We start from the raw sequence: 19744 nt of genomic DNA on the forward strand, positions 1-19744 counted from the left end.
CTGAAGCGGGCTTCCGGCTTCATATGGTGACCCCGACGTGATGTTAGGGAAAAGTGGTCGGCTTCACAAATCATCCAGCATCTCTGGTTTTTACAATTATTTTGAGTTTCTGGTAAGAAATAATAATAATAAAAAAAACACTCTTCATTCTTGCATTTAAATATTCTCACATATAAGATGATTTTTTCCAACAATAACCCTTGTCATCTGCCTGCGTGAATTTTTTTCTTGGCCTTAACAGCACGAATTCACATTGTGATTGGGCCAATGCACTCTGCCTCAGCTCAGCCCACAGCCCTGGCAGCCCCTTTGGGCAGGGGGGCCTTCCGCTGGCAAAAGAGATGATTAAGGGAGAATTCAATGGAGATCTATAAAATCCCGAGTGGCTTTGAGAAAGTAAATGAGAATTGATCGCTTGCTGTCTAATACAGGAACTAGAAATTCCAATTAAATTAACTGATGGTAGGTTGAAAACAACATAGTGCTCTGTGTGGCATGGCATTCTGCCATGAGAGGCTGTGGGTGCTAAAAGTTTATGTGAGTTTGAAGTGAGATGGAAGAAAATTTGTATACGACTGAGGCATAGGCACCACCTATTAGGGAATTCTGGAGATGAATTTATCAGAAGGTGTGAAAGCAGTGTGGGGAAATACCATTATACAGCTTATACTCCTTCCTGGGCATCTGCTATTAGCTGCTGTTGAACACAGATACTGGGGGAGACAGGTTTTTTTTTGTAGATTTCCTAGCAGCTAAATAAATGCACAGCTTTTTTTCAAAGCAATCTGAGCTCAATTCCCTTTCTTCCTTCTGCTCTGGAATGGTGAGAGCAGCTCTGAGGCAGAGCAAGAGGATGCTAACCAGCTGTCAGAGGATGTCTTTGAGCTGTGCTGGGAAGAGCTGTGCACTGAGCTCCTCTGTGGGAGCTGGGGCAGGCAGGAGCAGGAAAGCAGCATCCGCATGCTTGGAGTAGGATGGAGGGCTGAGAAGATTCAGATATATCTGATATATATGCCAGGACACAGGGAAGGGAGTTAAACAATTGAATAAAACAAAAAATATATATTTTTCTCAGGTGAGAAGCTTCAGTGGAAAATCCAGGTAAGGTAAATCATTAAAGGCAGACAGATGTTTCTTGCTTGTTTGCCCTGCTTTTCCTGTCTTGAGGCTTTTTTTTTTTTCTTTTTTTCTTTTGTTTTTCTTTTCTATTTGCCACATGGAGAGAAGGATCTGGGATGAGAAAACATTCAGCAAACTACAGAATCAGATAAGTGCTCTGAGCACAAAAACACAGCAGTGGCTTTGGCCTTGGCATGTGGCCAGCTTGCCCCTATTCTACTTGGGCAGTGAAGCACTGCATAAAGGACAGCTTGAAAGGCAGAGTTTGTTAAGAACAGCATGGGGCAGTTCTGTCACTTTGGTTTTGTGTTGGTCCTCCTCTCTACTGCCCCACTTTGGTTCAGGCAGGGAGGGCTTGAAAGCAAGTGCTGCTACTCAGCCACAGCAGCAGCCTGAAAGGAGCAAGAAGAAATTTAGGGTTTGCATCTGAATATAAATACTGCTGGAAATGAAACAGCCTATTTCAGAGGCTGTTGAAACATCATTTCTTTGTGGGGGGGTGGAGGGGTTGGAAGGAGTGTAGCAGAAATGCTGAGTCACAGCTTCAACCAATGATGGAGCACCAGGTGGGAAGGCAGGGCCAACCCAGGGGAGCTCAGCTGCATGCAATGCACCTGAGTGACACGAAGGGCTGGAGGCAGGATCCACCCCTTCCCAGACCTCATTTAAGGGTTGGCAGCAGAAGTGAGGGCATCTCACTGGGTTTCCTGGTTCTGGAGTTTTGTTGCTTCCATTGGGTTTGTCAGTGGTAGGACACTGGCTTATTTGTCTCAGCTTTTCTTTGAACATTTCTGAGAGTTTATCTGTTTCTCTGATGGTATTCAAAAGCTGAGAACAAAGCTGCTCTATGCAACTGGAATTCCTCCTGTGTTCTCTCCACCTAGCAGGGCAATGCCTGTTTATGCCTACACTGCTAATAGTCTGACCAGCAAAGCCTGGAAATGTGTGCCCTTGCATGCTGCTCAGCTCTGGGCATGAGTTAGGATACACAGAAGAGCAGCCATCAACAGGGCTCTGCTGGAATCGATTTTTGAGTAAGTATCTGCTCACAGCAGCAAAAGTGTAGGTGGAAACACTGAGCTTTGCTTTGTTTTGGACAACTATTATTGTCATTTCTGTTCATTTGTGTCATATTCTGAAGGCTCATGGGAACTGATGGTACTTCTCGCTGAAACAGAAAAAACAAGCAGAGCATCCCTTGTGAGCCCTTCTGAGAAAGGTTTGCACGAGCTGGCAGCCAGTTCTCACGTGGTCCTCATAGAGCTGTAGAAATCAGCTCCAAGAAATCAGATCACTTGGTTGGCCACTTTCCTTTTATGCTTTTACAGACTTGGCTGCCACAATGAAGATGAAAATCTAATGCTCTAAACCAGAATTAGTTTTTTCTGTCCTGTGTACCCATATCTCTCTGAGTTTCCTCACTGCTGCAGAGCACAAGAGTCCATGTCCTGAACAAGGGATGTAACATGCAAGAGGCTGTACAAACAGAGCAAACTGCTCTCCTAATGCATTTGTGTTGTACGTGTAAATCATCAGGTGATGTGGATAGATACAGAGATGGATATATAGGGGATAGGGTAAATCCAGGGCAAAAGTACCCTGACTTTTTTTTTTTTTTTTTTTCAGGTGGGGGAAATTAGGGCAAAACAAAGCTTAAGGAGTTACTGGTATTGGACAGCATTCCCCATTACACAGATGGGTGGATCAGCTCATGGTAGAAACAGTAATGGACAGTGATGAGCACTACCCAGTGGAAGGGAGAATAAGCTTCCCTTTGTCACTTGAGTGGGACGTTCCAGCTGCTGACATCCTCTGTCCATCCTTGTTAACGAAGGGCATAGGAGGGCCTCTGGGAACTGGGTCAGTGGCAGCTCCAGCACAGTGCAGCCTAATTAAGCTAGGGGAAATGAGCGGGAGGGAAGGAACCCTGCAAGGCCAGCAGGGAAGGCAGCTGTGTTTGCACAAGCAGATAAAGCTGCTTTTCCACCTGCCCTGGTGAGCTGCCTCTTGATGTTCCCTATAGGGTAGAAGACGATTCCCACTGCCAAGACAGCCCTGTAAGCTGTTCTGCTGCTGAATGCTTGCTTGGCCCTAATTTTTCTCAAAGGGCCAACAGTCCTGCTTGCAACAAATTTCTTGCTGGGCTTGGGAGGTCCAGCATGGCCTGGGCCACGTTCTCCCCAGCTTCTTCAATATTATTTTCTTTAGTGCATGAAAGAGGGGGGGAAAACGTCTTAAAAAAATCCCCCAGGATAATGCCAAACCAAAACAAGGGAGACCTTTTGTTTTCAGACCAGGAATGTGAGATGAGCAACAAAGTTTGCTCCCAGGAGCTTTAGGTGGAGGTGGACTGAATGTAAACTATGTAAATGCCAGTGAGAGGTCTGGACCCAGATCCAATTTTCCCAATAGCACAGGGTCAGTCAAAACTGCAGTGTTTATGTGGACACGTTGTTTTCTAAAACTAATTTCTATTCAGTTGGTTTTCTGTGTCTTGGAATAATGTAGTTGTATTCCTCCTACCACAGTACTGTTGGCAGGGGACTTGGAACGCTGGCAGCATCAGTGCTGGAAACAGCAACACCTGGGAAATATTCTCCATCACTGCCCTTCAGTTAACTATGCAAGAGCTGCACAGTCCTCTGGTTTGTGTAGACTAATAGTTGAGTAATGCAGTCTCCTTTTGAATGTTGATCTTCCTGTTCTAGATCAAGAATGAGCCACACATTGATTGAATGACCTACCCACGGTCAGTGAGTGACTCATTGGCAGAGGCAGGAATTGACACACCTGATATCTCTGTGTTCCCACTTCCTAGACCCCACAGCCTCTTGTTTTAGTGTTCTGCCCTTTCCTCTCCTGCCTTCTTTTGCCTCTTGCCCACTGTAGGATTTGTTACGCGTGTGATTTCCAAGGAGACAATATTGGACCACTGCCAAGAAAACGAGCCATCTTTTCTTTGACACAGGCAGGCATACAAAGAAGCTAAAGTTCCTTTTATTTCTTATCTTTCTGGAATATTTTGCCACGTCATGCCTGGTTTGGTGTAACGCTCCTATGACTCCAGCACTGCCCACAGATCACTCAGTGGTAGTTTTTTTGTTGTTGTTCTTCTTCTTTTTCTAGAATTGTCTTTGCTGCAGTCTCCTACAGTGGGAATGCTCTGCCCATACCCACCATTAATACAAGGGCATAATCTGTCACCAAATTCAGTGGGTGGGTTTTATAAATCCCAGCTCACTATTCAGTGAGGTGTAACAGCTGTTGTGATCAATATTTTACAGCAAGTCTGTTTTGAGAAGAAGTTACAGTCAAGCCTTTAGCATCCCCCTGAATAGCTGCATAATTCACAGGAATGGCTCTAATCGCTTTAAGCTCTTTGCATTTGACAGAAAATTCAGAGTAATTCCGCAGAGAGGTGTCGCTTACAGCCACTGAGTCGAGAGAGGACAGAGCTTCAGGTGCTTAACGGCTTCTCAGGTGTGCTGGAGCCCAGTTTGGGGAAAAGCGGTCTCTTTTGTCATTTGGTTTGGCGGACATCCTTCACGATGATTTCCGACGTGCTGGCAGTCAGCGTGGAATCCATACCCTGTACTTTCATAACTTCGCACACGCCGAACTCCGCACGAGCACCGCGAGATGCCACAAAGGCACAGAAACATTCCGGCGCCGCCAGGAAAACAAAAGCAAAAGAGGAACCGCAATGAGCCCGGCGCTCAGCCGGTGCCCAGCTGCAGCCTCCAGCTCCCAGCCCTGCCCTCCCAGCCCGGGACAGCGCTCAGACGGGCGGGTCTTCACCGCCGCCCGTTGCCTTTCGCTCTGGGAGGCGGTCCGGCCGCTTCCCTCCCAGCGCCCGAAAGCCGCGGGGCGCGGAGCTCCGTAAGCCGGGGCCGAACTGCGCTGCGTGCCGCCCCGCCATGCCGCGCTGCCCCGGCCGTGCCGCCCCGCTGCCACCGCCACCACTCCTCCACTTCCTCCTCCTTCTCCTCCTCCTCCTCCCGGCCCCGAGTCCCGCCGCCGCCGGCTGTGCCGCCCTGGGGCTGTGCTGCCCGGGCCGCGCCCCGTCCTGCCGCAGCACCGGCTGGCGGCCCGACGGTTCCTACGGGCCGTGCTACTGCGACCAGGCGTGCGAGCACACCCTCGACTGCTGCCACGATTACTCCCAGGCCTGCCCAGGTGAGCAGAAAGCCGTCGCTGTGCCTCTCGGGGAGCGAAAGACTGCGGGTAAACTGGAGCCGGCTGCATCCTTGTGACGGCGCGCTGAGACGGCTCGGCTGGGTGCCCGGGAGGGGTGCGAGCTGAGCAGGCGTTATTTTAGCGAGCGGAGCCATCCCGTATTCTTTTCCCACAGACAGCATCCTCACGGAGCCCTATGCGTTTACATAATTTTTTGTTTTGGTCTTTATTTTTCTGTTGTTGTTCTTTATTAACCTGAATAGCTGCGCTTTCGCGCAGTTTGCTTTAGGCAGCTGTTCCTGTGGTTCAGCTGCCTTTTTAATGAGAAAACTGATAATTCAGCCCAAAGACAGCAAGGGCTGGCGGCTCTGCAGACCGCTGCTGAGCGCTGCAGGGCAGCGGTGTCCGTGGGATCCTAAACACGTGTAGTCCCGGGGCAGCGGTGCCGCCTGTGCCCCCTGGTACCGTTCTGACAGCGCAGCCGGTACCCGCAGGAGCCCACAGCGTGCTTCGCCCGTGTCACAGAAGAGCGCTGAGAGCCGTGGCCGCACGCACGAGGAAGTGGCGAAGGGCACCGGCCGCTCTCCCCGCCGCCGCCGCGCTCTGTCCCGGCACTGAGCTCGGTGCTGCCGCCCCGTGGCGATTCCGCGGTACTGCAGCGCTGTGCTCGGGGCTGTGCGCGGGGACAGCGCCGCGTTCCTTCCCCTGAGTCCGCCTTGCAGCCTGGCCTTCTTTACGGAGCTCCTTTATCAAACTGGTTTTAAAGCAGGATATTATGGTGTTTACGTTAATGTCTGAAGCCAAGTGGAACTGAAAAGAGCGGAAGATTCCAAATAAATAGGATTACGAGAGGATGATAAGGTTGGGCAGCATACAAGCCATGGCACAGGCCTTTTTTGTAGCACATTGCTGCATCTTAGTTAGAGAATTGTTTTCATTCCTAATCTTTGAATGGGTTTAAAAAGCACCCTTATAGCGCCCTTGGGTGGAGAAAAGCAGCAGCGTTTGAAAGATCTTCCTAAAGTTTCTGAAGGCAAGTTATGGTTTTGAATGAGGTTAATGCAGTAACTGGGGGTTATCTGTGTGTGTGGGGGAGCACATGGAGGAATCAGGGTCGAGCTGCTCAGGAATGCTGCTGTGTGTGGGAGATTGAAGCGGTGATGCCGCAGACCTGCCAGATCCATGCATTGGCCCTGTTGAAGTCAGATGCCCTTAGTGCTGCTGTGATGCGTTGCTGCACAGTGGCTCACTGCAGTCATGAGGTACAGGAATGCAAGGAGTGAGGCTGCAGCTGATGGAGAATATATAGGAGACATAAGGGGACTTTCCAGAAGAAGCCTATTTGACTTGAGGAACCCAAAGGACATCTTGGGCAGCTCAGGAATTCCTGTGGCAATGTGGCACAATACAGCTTTCCACCCACTGCGTCCAGCTGACAGATAAAGTGAATATAGGCCACCCAAATACGAGGGAAAAAAGGATCATAGTGAGGTCTCAGCTTCTCTGCACCCGTGTGCTCCTGTTACTGTTCTCAGTCAGGCAAGGAGGATTGAGTTGTGAGACACAGTTAATTACAGAAGGCATGTGAGGCTGCGCCGCTGCTGATGGCAGCCAGGAGCTCCTGTGCTGGCCAAGCACTGCTGCTAGGGCAGCCAGCCAGGGTCCTGCCAGGAGAAGGAGTGATGCCAGCACAGCCAGGGTTGGAATGCTGCTCTTCTTTTGCCTTCTGCTCAGTCAGGACAGATGGTGCAGTTCGCCGATGAAGAGTGGACAGAGAAGCAGTGAAATGTTTTGGCAGTTTTGTCTCAGGTAATCTTTGGCTGTAATAACAAATGTGTGGTTGAGCATCCGCAGAACTGTTTCTCAGTAGTGTTGTCAGGGCAGTGAAGGGGGGGGGGGGGGTCCCCAGTGTCTCTCTATGCTCCTGTAGCCACTGAAGAGTTTGATTAATTCACCCCTGCTCTTGCTCATGATTCTTTGATTCAGTCTAATACAAAACATCCTCAGTTCCCCAGTGCGGGTGCATTTGCACTGGAGCTCACAGCAGTGTAGCAGGAGGTGAGTGGCCCCATGCAGCCTAGACTACTTTGGTTGGCTGGAGCTTCTGGGAACAGACCTATCAGCGCAGCTGGGAAAGCAGAAAAACTCATTTCTGTAACGTTCCACGCTCTTTGTTTCTTACTCCTCCAGTTATCCCCTGCGTTGTATCTCAGTGGAGTGGCTGGAGTGGCTGTGCAGAGCCTTGCAAGACCACGTATCGTGTTCGGAGGAGGCACGTCATCCAGGAGCCCCGGAATGGAGGAGAGCCATGTCCTGCCCTGGAGGAGAGGGCTGGCTGCGTGGAGTACTGGACTGAGCAAGGAGCAGAGTGTAAACAGTCCCTGAGTAAGTCCTCTGAAAATGTAAGTGCCTTGGTAACAGAGGAGGGCTTGTTTGGGCCGGCAGATTTGGTCTTTATTTGAAAAGAGTTGTTTTCAAACACCATCAGATTTGCTCTGGGTCTGTCTGGTGGGACTGAGAGCTGAGCTCTGCACTCAGGGGTGTAGAGATATCCTTCCTGGGACAATATTTAAAAATAGTCCCTGCCATTTACTGTGGTCTGGTGTGTTTCAAAAGTGAAATATTACAGACCTGCCATGATCTCACAAGGGTAAATGTCTGGTAATTTTGATAGAGTTGGTAGATTAATGATGGTTTAAAACTTCTGGAAGTGTGTGTTGAATGCTATTTTTTTAATTAATGAGTCATCTGCAAAAAGCCATGAAGGAGCAATACCCATCAAAGGCAAGGTATGGCCTTTTCCCTTGGAGCAGGATACATGCAGGGGAAACCTCCTGCTATTTTCTGGAGGAAAGGTCTGATTTCAGTTTGTTCAGGTTGATTTTTCATACACCTTTACTGTTTTTTTTTGAAAGACCTGCTTGTGATTTTTTTGCTGTTATTTTTGGGTCAAAATCTGTCCAGTCTGGAATTTAGCTACAACTGCTTTTATCAAACTTGTTGCATTTATGCCAGTGGTAAATATTGCCTCCTCCTCTGTCTTTGGGTGTGCCTGATAGGAAGGCTCACACTACTCAAGCAAAAATCTGGCAACAGTACAAATTTTCTTTTCAGTGAAATGGTTGATGGGAACCAATAGCACAAAAATACACGGTTGTGTTTGTTTTTCTCTCCTGCCAAAGATAAAACCAAGTGACATTAAAGGCCCATCTCCACTGTTTTGCAGACACTGACGGCCTCAGTGTGGTGTAAGCACTTACACTGTGTACTCTTTCTCTTTGATATATGCAGTCCCTGCTTTAATAACAACGGGAGGGTTTGGAAAAGCAAGGAAAAAAAGAGCTGCAGCTGATGGCAGTGAAAGAGTGGGGTAAGTTGGTGCCTCAGCACAGAGGCACAGTCATACTCTACCTTGAATATTTCTCTGCAGCTTTGGGCCTGGCTTCCTGCTGATAAGAACCAACATCTCCCCCCAGCACAGGGCACTTTACTTTAGGAGAGTCATTTACCAGCTGGACCTTATGGGTCCTTACTATGGGAGAGAAGTGTGTGCTCCTAATCCAGAGTTTCTTTTCTGTCTAGACATGTTGCTGAGGCTTGGTGTGGGCAGGCGTCATGGATTAGAAATGTTATGGCTGTTGTTGGGCTCTGAGGGTTCATGCTGAGCCCTGGTGGGGCTGTGGGGGTTGCTGACTTGGGGGATTGTGCCTTGGTATCAGAAGTGGAAACGGGGGCTGTTTGCATGGATCTATGTGAAAGGAGTAAGTTCTCAGGAGACAAAATCTGCTACCTTATTGCATGGGAAACTCGTCTTCTGCCGCTTCAGCTCCTTTGGGCTGCCTGTTTCTGCTGTTTGTTTGTTTCTAATTAATGATGTGTGGTCGCTGAATTTACTCTGGCTCTTCCAGTGCTGCAGAAGGTTCTAACATGGTTACGAAGCTAACCCTCTATGGTTATTTTGGCTGCAGGTACTGCGTGGAGTTCCAGCTTGTGGCCATCACGCAGGGCTGCCTGCACAGTCACCACTCGTACACTCACTGGATGCAGTATCTCAGGGAGGGCCACACCGTCTGCGTGGAGTGTCAGCACCCGGCTTTAGACTCTGAGAGTCTGCATTGCTATGGGGATGGCAGTGGAAGCCAAAGGTAAGAGTTTGGGTTTCTTTTTTCATGTTGAATTTTTCATTCTCCTCCCTCCCTCGATCTGCTCGTCCCAGTTTCATCATGTGCTTTGTTCAGCTCTCTGAGCACTGTCCATGTATTAGCTGGTGATGCTTGCTGCATACTGTGAGTTAGGCCAGAAATCTTCTAATCGTTGTCTTGCAGAAAACTCAAGTATTAAACCATTAAGCCAGGACTAGAAAGTTCTGCACTTAGTCTGCTAAATCTCACAGACTTCTAAGTGGAACAGTTGTGAGTTGGTGTTTTTTTTGGTGGTGGTGTCTTAAAGGTACTTGAGCCATACCTCTAAGGTTAACAGTCCTATCAGGTCAGTCTAATAAAACAAAATTTGTGAGTGATTTTTTAAGAACTGGGGATTTTGCTTCTACAAGTGACTCTTAGTGAGTACTTCTGGCAAGTGGTAGCTGGCTTAGGGGCTTGGGCTAAGTGCTGGCATCTGCACTTGGATGGTAGCACTGTTAAATCTCTGCTCTTTCAGCATCCTTTCCCTGGGAAGCTGAAGAAGATATTGGGTGATTAATGGGGAGCACCCAAGGTGTGCAGATTGGGTGGACTTCAATGAAGGCAAAGGGAATGGCTTGAAGCTGTGACACATCTGTGGCAGAGCCAGCAGCAGAGGAATCCTGGGTCCACAGCCTCTGCTGTGGTCATTGGAAGCACAGCTTCTGCACTGCTTTTATCCTGATAGATACAATTCTCTGAGATAAAATGCTCTTCGAGTTTAACTCCCTTCTAAATTTGTTAAAGGCATTCTATGAAACTACAAAACAGCCTGGGCTGACGTTACTTGTCATTGTCATTACTGTATTGAAAGCTGTTTTCCCTGCTGGTTTTTTGTCATTGTGTTGAGGAATGTTTTTAAAATGTATACAAAAGTTGAAATAAGCGTGTTCATTTGAATTAGTAACTCTAAACTGAGTTTGTTAGGCTTTAAGCACAAAAAGTATTGCGCTAGCAGGACTACCACTAATGGCTCTTTTATCAGGGTTTTAGTAAGAGGAAGTCATGTTGGAGTTGTTGTGTACAAAGGTTCCAAAAGCTTTTTAGACAAAGAAGAAACAAAGACTTATTGGTGTGGCTAGGAAAGTTTCTTATTTGCATTCAATCTGAACGTTATTTTAAATGATTGCAGTAATGTTATTTTACTGAAGTTCTGGAGCCAGAAAGGAACATCAGGTTAATTGAAGTAAAAAATACATTCAGGAATTCATTTCCTCTCAGGGCTGCAAAAAGAGGAAGGCGTTTTCATTTGCCGAGCTATCTGTTGAACAGCACTGTTCATGGAATAGGAGCACAAAGAAAATGTGATGGTGTGGATCACAGCGATCTGATCCTTGTTGGCAGGCTGAAGGCTGGAGATGGGCAGTGGTAGTGGTGATTGGTTTATTGACTTCAGTGAACCAAGACTCAGCCCACGGCTCAGCAGCTGGTTTGAATCCACCCCAACAAAGCAAAACCTAGGCATAGGTTATAGGCATGTGGAAACCAGCAGGGAAAACAGCTTTCAATACAGTAAGCTTTCACCTCTCCAGTGCCTATAATATCAATTGAACTAATGTCTGTGACATTTTCTGGGCAGGTATGAGTTCTCTGTGTGTGCCAAGCTGACGTAATGTGTGCGTTCACTTAAGTTCATTACTGAGGTGGCAGTGTAAGCTTGCAGAACAGGCAGTGCTGGTGTGGGCAGTGGACAAAGCTCAGAGCTCTGCAAAAGACAATGGAGATGCATTTCATGCCTCCTTGATCTGGCAGTGCTGGGCAGTTTGGTCAGAGGTGAGTGGGCAGCTGGCAAGTGGGATGTGAGTGATGTCTCCACTCTGCAGCTTCCTTCTCCTGTGTGTGCACGTGAAGCCTCCCTTCCCTTTCACATGCATCTACTAGATAACCTCCATGACACAGTCTGGTGTTCTTCAACGCTGTGTGACCTTATTACAGTGGTGGATCAAGTTGGTTCTTTGCTAGGGCTGGATATCTCGCTTGATTTACTTGATTTCACATCCTAAGTATTTAATATAGGTGTTCTTTATATGAACAGAACTAACCCATAATTAGTTTCTAGAAATAATATGCTTTTTTTACCAGGTTACTTGGTGGAAAAAACTGACCTCCGTGGTCTCTTAGAAGAAACTGGACTCTTGTGGGGACAGCCATTGATTGGGATGAGGGAAGTGTCTGTGAAAAGGTTTCTGCCTTCGATTAGAGTAAGTGGGCATAGCTGAGCATGCAGTGTTGGCATGGAGTGGTGCTCTGAAAGTTGCATGGTGAGAGCATAGGCTGGGATTTGCTGGAGAACAGAAGCATGATGCTTGGAAAGAACAGTGAAAGAAGATGGGGAGGCAACTGCTGCCCTGAGAAAAAAGGTGATGGGAGGTCAAAGCTGATGCCAGCACCTAGGATGCAGCGTGCTGCATGTGTGAGTGCACTTAGATCTGCTCCTGAGCCTCTGGCTGCTTGCTCAGTTCACCCTCATTTGGAATTTTTTGCCTGTGCAGCTCTACTGGTCACTTTGCCAGGGAGCCAGGGGCAGCTTGCTGGTGACCTCAGAGCAAGTGTGTGGCTGGCCTGTGCCATGGCACTGCCCTGGGTCTATCAGGCTGTGCAGTGATGCACATACAGCTGCTGCTGTCACACCCACGCCATGCCTGTGCTCACACTGTTGGTTCAGCAGCTCATGCCAGCATTTGGTTCACTGAGATATTGTTCCAAGAGTGACTCTCAGGAAGGAAAACATCTGACAAGAGTTTAAAATAAACTCGGCGATGCTGGTATATTTTGATGAGTATTTCCTAATTATCATCTTCTGTCTAAGTGGAGTCTGGCTTATAAATGCATCAAAATAAAGAGAGATGTTTGTTGTCTGTGCCTTCCACCTGTCCTGTACTGTGTAGAGGCTGGTTTGTCTTAACTCCTGTTGTGAAATGAGTGCAAGCTCAGGAGTTTCCCACATTTCTGATTTGTGGTCAGATCTTTATGGCCACCAGATGAGGATAAGGTGGGATAATTCAATAGCTCCGATTGACTTCTTCCTTCTGGATGGTTATGAGATAAACAAGGTGGAGCATTAAACCTCGAAATTGATCTGTTAATTTTGCATCATATTCTGAAAGATCTACAAATAAAGCCCAGAGCAGCAGACTTGACATCTGTGAAATTGTTACTCAGCCTGTGTTGAGGCGGATCAGCTGCTCTTCATCATCTGGAGCAAGCTGTGCTGGTGGTAGCACATAAACATCCATCCGGACTGCAGTAGTTTATGCCCATGCTTGTTGGGCGGGGGGAGAAGGAGAGTGGATGGATGTGATTTATAAAGTCAGTATCTGCCTTCTCCACCAGCCAGACTGGAGTTGGCAAGCTTAGCTGATGTGTTTAAGCAGTAAAGCCTTTTAAAGGTAAAGCTGCAGCCCAGAGTTTTGAAAGGTATGGGGCTGCCCTTTGTGCAGCCTGCTTTATCGGGGAGCTTAATCCTCCCTCTGTGGATTCTGGTATTTTGAAATGACCTTAAGCCAGGAAAAAAATACAGTGAGCCTTTTTCCAACCATGTGTGATGCATAAAACCCTGCTGTGGAGCATGACATCTCATTAAACTAAGGGCAGAGTTAGCCATGTGGAGCTACAGTAGTAATTCCAGTTTCCAGAACTATAAAACAAGTTAGGGATCTGTTTGGCTGTTCTGCTGGCAGCCCTCTGCACAGGGCACGAGGTGGTATCAAATTGTGGTGTCTGTGCATCTCTAAAGGACAGGGCTGGCACACACAGGTGTGAGGAATTCCTTTAAACTTCTGCACCATCAATTTGAGGAAGGAACACACTGTGTGTGCTTCTTGTACTGTAGCTGCTCACAGAGATGAATTTTGCAGGTCTCATGTTCAAATCCAGGTCCATGTGCTCATAAGGGAGTAAGTATCTTAATAAAGCCTTTGCTGCTGCTGCTTGCAGTGAACCTGTGCTACAGCAAAATTTCTGTGGCTCTCGGGCCAACATTTCTTCTGCAGCCACTGATTGTGACAAATAGCCTGTGGATCTGCTTGGTTGTTTTAATAGGATATTTCTCTGTTCAGTTCTGGTCGAGGTATTGATGGACTGCCTGAAGGAAAAGTGTTGTGGTTTGGGTTTTTTAAGTTTTTTTTTCATCTTCTCCTTAAGAGACCTGTCAGTAAGCTTGTTCCAACAAGTGGACCTCTGATACCTTTAGCTAGCTGCAGTCAGGAAGTTGTGTTAGTGTACAGCTCTTAGGAAGATAGAAAAACTTCAGCAGGTGTTCCACTGACATGGTTACCCAGAGATGCTCATGTCCCTGCTCACACAGACCTGTGCAGTGGGTTGCATGCTGGGAATGCTCCATATCTCGTTGGCTATGGATGGCAATAGAGCTCTGCCTGCTGAGAAGAGGCCTGGTGTTAACAAAGAAAACCACTGATTCTGCCCATTCTGCAACCTGGCAATTGTTTCAGTACAGGAGTTACAGGGATGTGGGTTCACTTTGTGAATGGTTGCATGCAATGATGGATGCCATGCAGAGTGTTTCTCTGACTCCTTTTGGATTTAACACCCACACTGCGTGCTGCTTTGGCTAGTTGTGATCTGCTTCATGTTATCATAACCCTGTGGGGGTCACTGCAGGTACTTGTTTACAGCAGCAGAAATGGAGGATTGGGTCCATGAAGTGAAAATTGATGTTAGCAACCTAAATGGAACTTACTGGGTGATTTGCTTTGCTTGAACAAGTGTGCCTTCCTGCTACAGGAGTGCAGCAAGCTGACTTTCTCCCTCTTATGCTTCTGTTTCAGGAATCAGCTGTTGCACTGGCAGGCGGTGGGGAACCCTCGATGCAGCGGAACGTGGAAGAGAATTCGCCAACTGGACACTTGCTCCTGTCCTTCTGTTCACAGCTTCTTGTTCATCTAACTCCTGACAGTCCCTGCAAGTGAGCACTGTGATGGCTTGTCTGGCACAAACACGCAGTAGTAACCATAACCAAAACAATGACTTCTCCACAGCAGAGGCTGTGCTGCTTACTTTCAAGAGTTTGCTGTCTGCCCTGGGTCATGCTGAATGCTGTACTCCTCAGTTTCCAAAGAAATGAGGCTGGCTGTGAAGTGCCAGTCTCTATATATCCATTCCTATAGCCTCTTCTGCCTGACAGAAGCTTTCTGGCCCCAGTGACTTCTTTCAAATCACCCCCTCCTTCACATAATAAAACAGAAAAAAAAAATCCTTATAGACCCAAGTTTAATTATTGTTTCCTAAAGTCCCACCAAAAAAACAAAAAAGCCCACAAAAAACCAACAACACAGAATGAATTAACTCAAGTGTGCCTTTTTTGTGGCAATAGCATTTCTTCATGGATCCTTGTGCTCATACCTTTTCCTTTTTTTTTTTTTTTTCCATTTCCCTTCCCCAATCTCATCATTTCATATTGATCTTTGCTTCATATTGATCCTCAGTCTTACACAAGGTTGATCTTGCACTGCTGAGATAATGACAAAACTCAGAAATGAGCCTGTTCCAATCTGCGAGGATTGAAGGTACCAGAGATAAATGGGAGTTGGACTTCACGTTTCAAGGAGCATCTTGGAGTTGCCCCCAAATGCAGTGCAGTCCTGGAGCTCTAAATACCAAGTCATTCTAGATGTACCCGTGGAGGCTAGCTGTAGCCTTGTGGTTTTTTTTTTTTTTTTAACTGGAAAATATGTGAATTGTTTTCTTTATATTTTGCTGATTTATATTCACACTTTTCTATAAATGGAAATAAAAATGCTCTCCCAGTGTGAGGTTGCTCACCCTGTGTAGTACCATCTCTGTAGTGGCAGAGCCCACCTCATTTGTTCTAGGCAATCTTGCTGTCAACTCCTGTGGTCCAGCAGGTAAGTTCCTAGAATCATTAAAGTTGGAAAGACCACTAAGATCACCCAATCCAACTCTGACTGTTCTAAACCATGTTACTCAGTGGGACATCTGTTTTTTTTCCTTGAAAACCCCCAGGGACAGTGACTCCACCATGTCTCTGAGCAGCCCATTCCAATACCTTGCCACTCTTTCTGGGAAGTAATTTTTCCTAATATCCAATGTGAACCTCTCCTGGTGTAGCTTAAGGCCATCACCTCTTGTCCTATCTCTAATTACCTGGGAAAAGAGACCAACCCCCAGAGTTGCTGCTGTCCAGTTCCAGAACTAGCTAGGGTTTACAGAAGGAGTAAAGCACTGTGACCTACCAGTATGCAAAGTGAATGTATTTCTTTCAACATACCCCTCATTCTGGATCTGCTTAAACAAAATTAGGTTCTAAACAGGTCACATCTAGTGTCTGTGGTGAGGATCTTTTGTAAAAACATTAAAATGCTGAGGAGAAGTGCTTGATTTGGATAGGTGTATGTGTAATGCAGCAAAGTCTAGCAGCACTCTACCCCTCCTGGTCATCACAATAGGGACTTTAAAGCAAGGCTCTGCTTTTTATTACATGCTACAAGCTGTCTCCGTGAATTAATGACTCACAGTAGGGTGATCTCATCCCAGAGTAACAGGACTGAAGAAAAAAGTTTGTTCTTCGCTGTCTGGCATAATCTGCCTTTCAGGCCTGCTCAGGAAAACTCTGGCTTGTGAACAGAGGAATGCAATCTGCTGAGGAATGGCTTGTGAGTAAGTAACTAGAGTGCAGTGTTCTGATTTCAGCAGTGAGGAACTTCTGTTAAGCTAGAAGTCAATTCCTTAGTGGAAGTATGTAATCCTAGCAGCATTTAGCCACTGGAAGGTTTTCTCTATCCTGCAGAAGCCCCATGCTGGGCCCCAGGAACCTGAAGAGGCAGCTGCTCATGTCAGCAGCAGAATGAACCCGCTGTTGAAAATGTTTTGCTTTCAAAATCAACTCAAATATTCAGCCCAGTTTAGTATTAGATACAGAGGTTGATTGCCCTGCATGCAGCAGGGGGGTTGGAGCTTTATGATCCTCGAGGCCCCTTCCAGCCAAAACCATTCCATTATGTTATGATTAACAATGCAAATCCTTCCTTTTTCTTTCCAGATGCTGTAAGAAAAGAGTACTGATCTATAAAAGATGCAATCTCTTCTTAGTAAGGCTTAGAAACTTAGTTCTTCCAAATGTAATATTCACCAGATTGCCCCTCTCCTACAGTATTGGAGACAATTAGGTAGGAAAAGACTGTATTGGATAGTTATATGTGATGTTGCCAAGCAGTAGAAGCTTTCATTATAATCAATGAAATGATGTAGTACCTTAAAGCACTTAAATTGCAATCTCATTTATTGAGTACATAAGCAATACTCTACTATATTTGTGTATAAGACCTTTGTTAAATTGCTATAGTACTTGACAAATGTTTAGTCCTGGCATTAATCCATTTTGTTGTGAGTCTTTCAGGAAATGGTGATTGGCACCTGCCACGAATAAGTGTTGTGAAACACCCTCCCTGACCCCAACATTTGTGGGAAGTCTTCATGCTTCAGGGTCTTGTGAATAAATTAATTTTAAGACCCACGTCCTTTTCCCCTTCTAGTGATACAGGTCTTAATTTCAAAGGGAAAGCTCCATTTAAAGGTGAAGCAGTTTGCCCTGTCAGAGATGTAATTTTATTTTCCAGTTGTCTAATACAAGCTTTTAAAAGCTCATTTTCATCTTTTAATTCTTCCTCTGAAGGATTATGTGTGTTAATAGTGAGTAGCAGCAGCCGTGCCACAGCAGATGCTGCTACTACTCTTTCCTCAGTTGTCAAAAAGTTTTGTCCTAATTACTTCAGTAAGTTAGCCATTTTTGAAAGGGACTTAATAATGGGACCACTGTCCCTTGTAGGTCACCATTCTTCAATAATCTGAACAGTATTTAATCATGGAGAACCAAGGAATCCCAGGGTTTCCCCCAGGAGTTCCTCTTGTGGTACATTCAGTGTCCAGTGACTATCCAAAACTTTTTTTTAAAAAAGATAATTCATCATAAATGAGTATCTGGCTGACTTGACAAGTTTATCAGTATAATATGATAGAAAGAACCACAATAAGTGGCAAAACCTTTGGCTACAGCGCGTGCGCACACACTAAGGAAAAGAGCTACTTACCTTCAGAAAGCCTGCAGTAAGCAGGGATCTCCAGCAAGATGCTCTCACTTCTACTGCCAACCCTTAAATGAGGTCTGGAGAGGGGTGGATCCTGGCTCCAACCCTTCTGGTCACTTAGGTGCATTGCATACAGCTGAGGTCCTTTGGGTTGGCCCACCCTTCTCACCAGGTGCTCCATCACTGGTTGAAGCTGTGACTTAACATTTCCTCTAGACTCCTCCACCCTCATTATTTTCAAGTTTCTGTGTCATGGAGAATATTAGAGGAAAAAGGGTCATTTTGAATTGACAAAAATTATTTCTCCCACTTCCATTCTTAAATCAAAGATCTGTTCCTGCCCAGTAGTAGTGGATTTCTTCTGGGGTCCTGCTTGTGATACAGCTGTGATACCACATCAGTCTGTTGCTATGTTCAGTAACTTATTGTTTGGTGTGTCTTCATGTTATTGCCTCATCCTTGAGCAGATAATGTGAAGACATATCAAGAGCCCCTGGTGGTTGCATAGTAGAACTTCCAGTTTTCTGCTCCTGTCACTGTAGCCTAGAAATGCAGGAGCATTGTAGCAGTTGTCTTTCTACACAGGTTACATCACTTGATGAAAGGAGACATGGCAAATGTATCAGCACATCTTAAGAAGGGCAGCACAGTGTGCTGGCTTCAGCTTCTCACCTTGAGTAACTTCGAACTACTGAATTCCAGGGGGAAGTAAAGAAAGATGCAAGTGTGTGTGAGAAAGAGCAAGAGTGAGCCTTTTAAGTGAGCCTTTTAAGTAGGAGAGGATAATGCAGCTTTCAAATCACTTTTCCTGCAAGTGAAAATTAGCTCGTGGTGTAGACAAATACTGGCCCTGCCTGTTTCCCTCTAGGGACTTTATCACTGTCCATCATTACAATCTCTACAGCCTGTGTTTTGGGAAAGATAAGATTATTGGAAACCCAAGGCAAAACACTCTTGAAAAATGGCTTTGTACAATAAACAAGAAAGACAGCCTCACACAGAGGAGAGGCTGTGCACTGAGGATGACAGCCGTTCCCATGACAACGCCAAAAACCTTTCACCATTGGGTATCAACAGGAGAACATCTCCCACAGCAAGTGCACGAAGCCAGGAGCCTGCTTAGTCCTCGTCTCATAAATCATCCTGATGGACAGCCCTGATCAGCACTGCCAGTTGTGCACGTGCAGCTCGCCTCCCAGGCACCGCCTGCCTTTGGATGAAAGGAAGACCAAATAAACTTAAAGTTCCAGAGCTGGCTGTATGCAAAAGGAAAATTAAGCTCTGCTAGTGGTACAAGGTTTCCTTCTGTTCTCTAGCTGAGGAATTGCAATTTTTAATGATGTAAAAACAAGCAAAAAAACAGGACATCTTAAAACCGTTTAAGAGAACCACTGAAGAAATCATGTGATTTTGCTCAGCTGCAGAGAAATCTCTCACTGACTCCGATGTAGAGACAAGGGCAGCCTGGGAGAATTTTGCTGTAGTTCATGCTGATCCTGTAGTGTTTGGGTTCTGATTCAACCACTTTCCTTCTGTGTTTGAAAGATGGTAAGAGCATTTTTCGCCATGGGATATTCAGTAGACCTGTCAGCTCCCTGATCTGTGGGGCCCAGCTTCTACAGTTATCTTAATGTATGAGAATCTGCTTTCTTTTTTAAGGAAAAAACCCTTATGCATTTGGGAAAAAAAATTATCTATCTATCTGTATATCTAATGTGCCCAGAAAACTGTAGTCAGAGATAGACAAAAAAAAAAAAAAAAAAAAAAGCTACAGAACTCCTTAATTTCCTTAAATATCCTTCTTGCTCTAAAGACAAAGCTGCTTTTTCTCATCTAGAGGAATTGAGTACATTGTGCTTTATTGGTAGGAGTTAGCAATATTCCTCCATAAATAGGGCTGTTCTGTTATCTTTAGCTTTTCAAAGCACGTTTTTATCCTTCACTCTGAATATTTTGAGGATTTCAATATGAAGATCGCTGACTCTTCTTATTTATTTATTTATTTATTTATTTTTATTATTTCAGAGGAAGTTTTTCTCAAGTCCTCTCCAGCCACAACATTGGTTGCTTGGTGACGGTGTTGATACTGCAAGTGTAGGAGTAGAGGTGAGAAGGAGAGGGGATTCTGACCCAGCAATTATTCTGTTCTGTAAATGCCTACTGCAGCTTCAAACCACAAGAAGAAAAATCAGCAAGAGGATGATT

General features: G+C 45.9%; 1 protein-coding gene across 2 annotated transcripts; it reads left to right on the top strand.

The window, feature by feature from the left end:
* Positions 1-1917: 1917 nt before the first annotated feature.
* Positions 1918-15345, top strand: LOC116227224 (somatomedin-B and thrombospondin type-1 domain-containing protein-like). 2 transcript variants are annotated; one of them, XM_090152111.1, is made up of 6 exons: positions 1918-2153; positions 4512-5295; positions 7486-7680; positions 8587-8665; positions 9264-9440; positions 14264-15318. In XM_090152111.1, the coding sequence occupies exons 2-6, from the start codon at positions 5037-5039 to the stop codon at positions 14379-14381; spliced, it is 828 nt and encodes a 275-aa protein (XP_090008237.1). In that variant the 5' UTR covers positions 1918-2153; positions 4512-5036; the 3' UTR covers positions 14382-15318. The 2 variants fall into 2 exon arrangements, 1 of the variants encoding a protein (XP_090008237.1); XR_016471921.1 differs by lacking the exon at positions 1918-2153 and adding an exon at positions 11559-11677 and having other exon boundaries at positions 4434-5295; positions 14264-15345.
* The last annotated feature ends 4399 nt before the right edge of the window (positions 15346-19744 follow it).

Source organism: Phasianus colchicus, chromosome 17 (assembly GCF_987193195.1).
Source record: "Phasianus colchicus chromosome 17, bPhaCol1.hap1.1, whole genome shotgun sequence".
In the NCBI taxonomy this organism is placed as follows: Eukaryota; Metazoa; Chordata; class Aves; order Galliformes; family Phasianidae; genus Phasianus; species Phasianus colchicus.

Bases quoted from the DNA above. Each gene is read 5' to 3' on its own strand.
- LOC116227224 (XM_090152111.1), top strand. From the start codon at position 5,037: ATGCCGCGCTGCCCCGGCCGTGCCGCCCCGCTGCCACCGCCACCACTC. The intron at 8,666-9,263 runs GTAAGTTGGTGC...TTTTGGCTGCAG, and splicing joins GATGGCAGTGAAAGAGTGGG to GTACTGCGTGGAGTTCCAGC. The intron at 9,441-14,263 runs GTAAGAGTTTGG...CTTCTGTTTCAG, and splicing joins GATGGCAGTGGAAGCCAAAG to GAATCAGCTGTTGCACTGGC.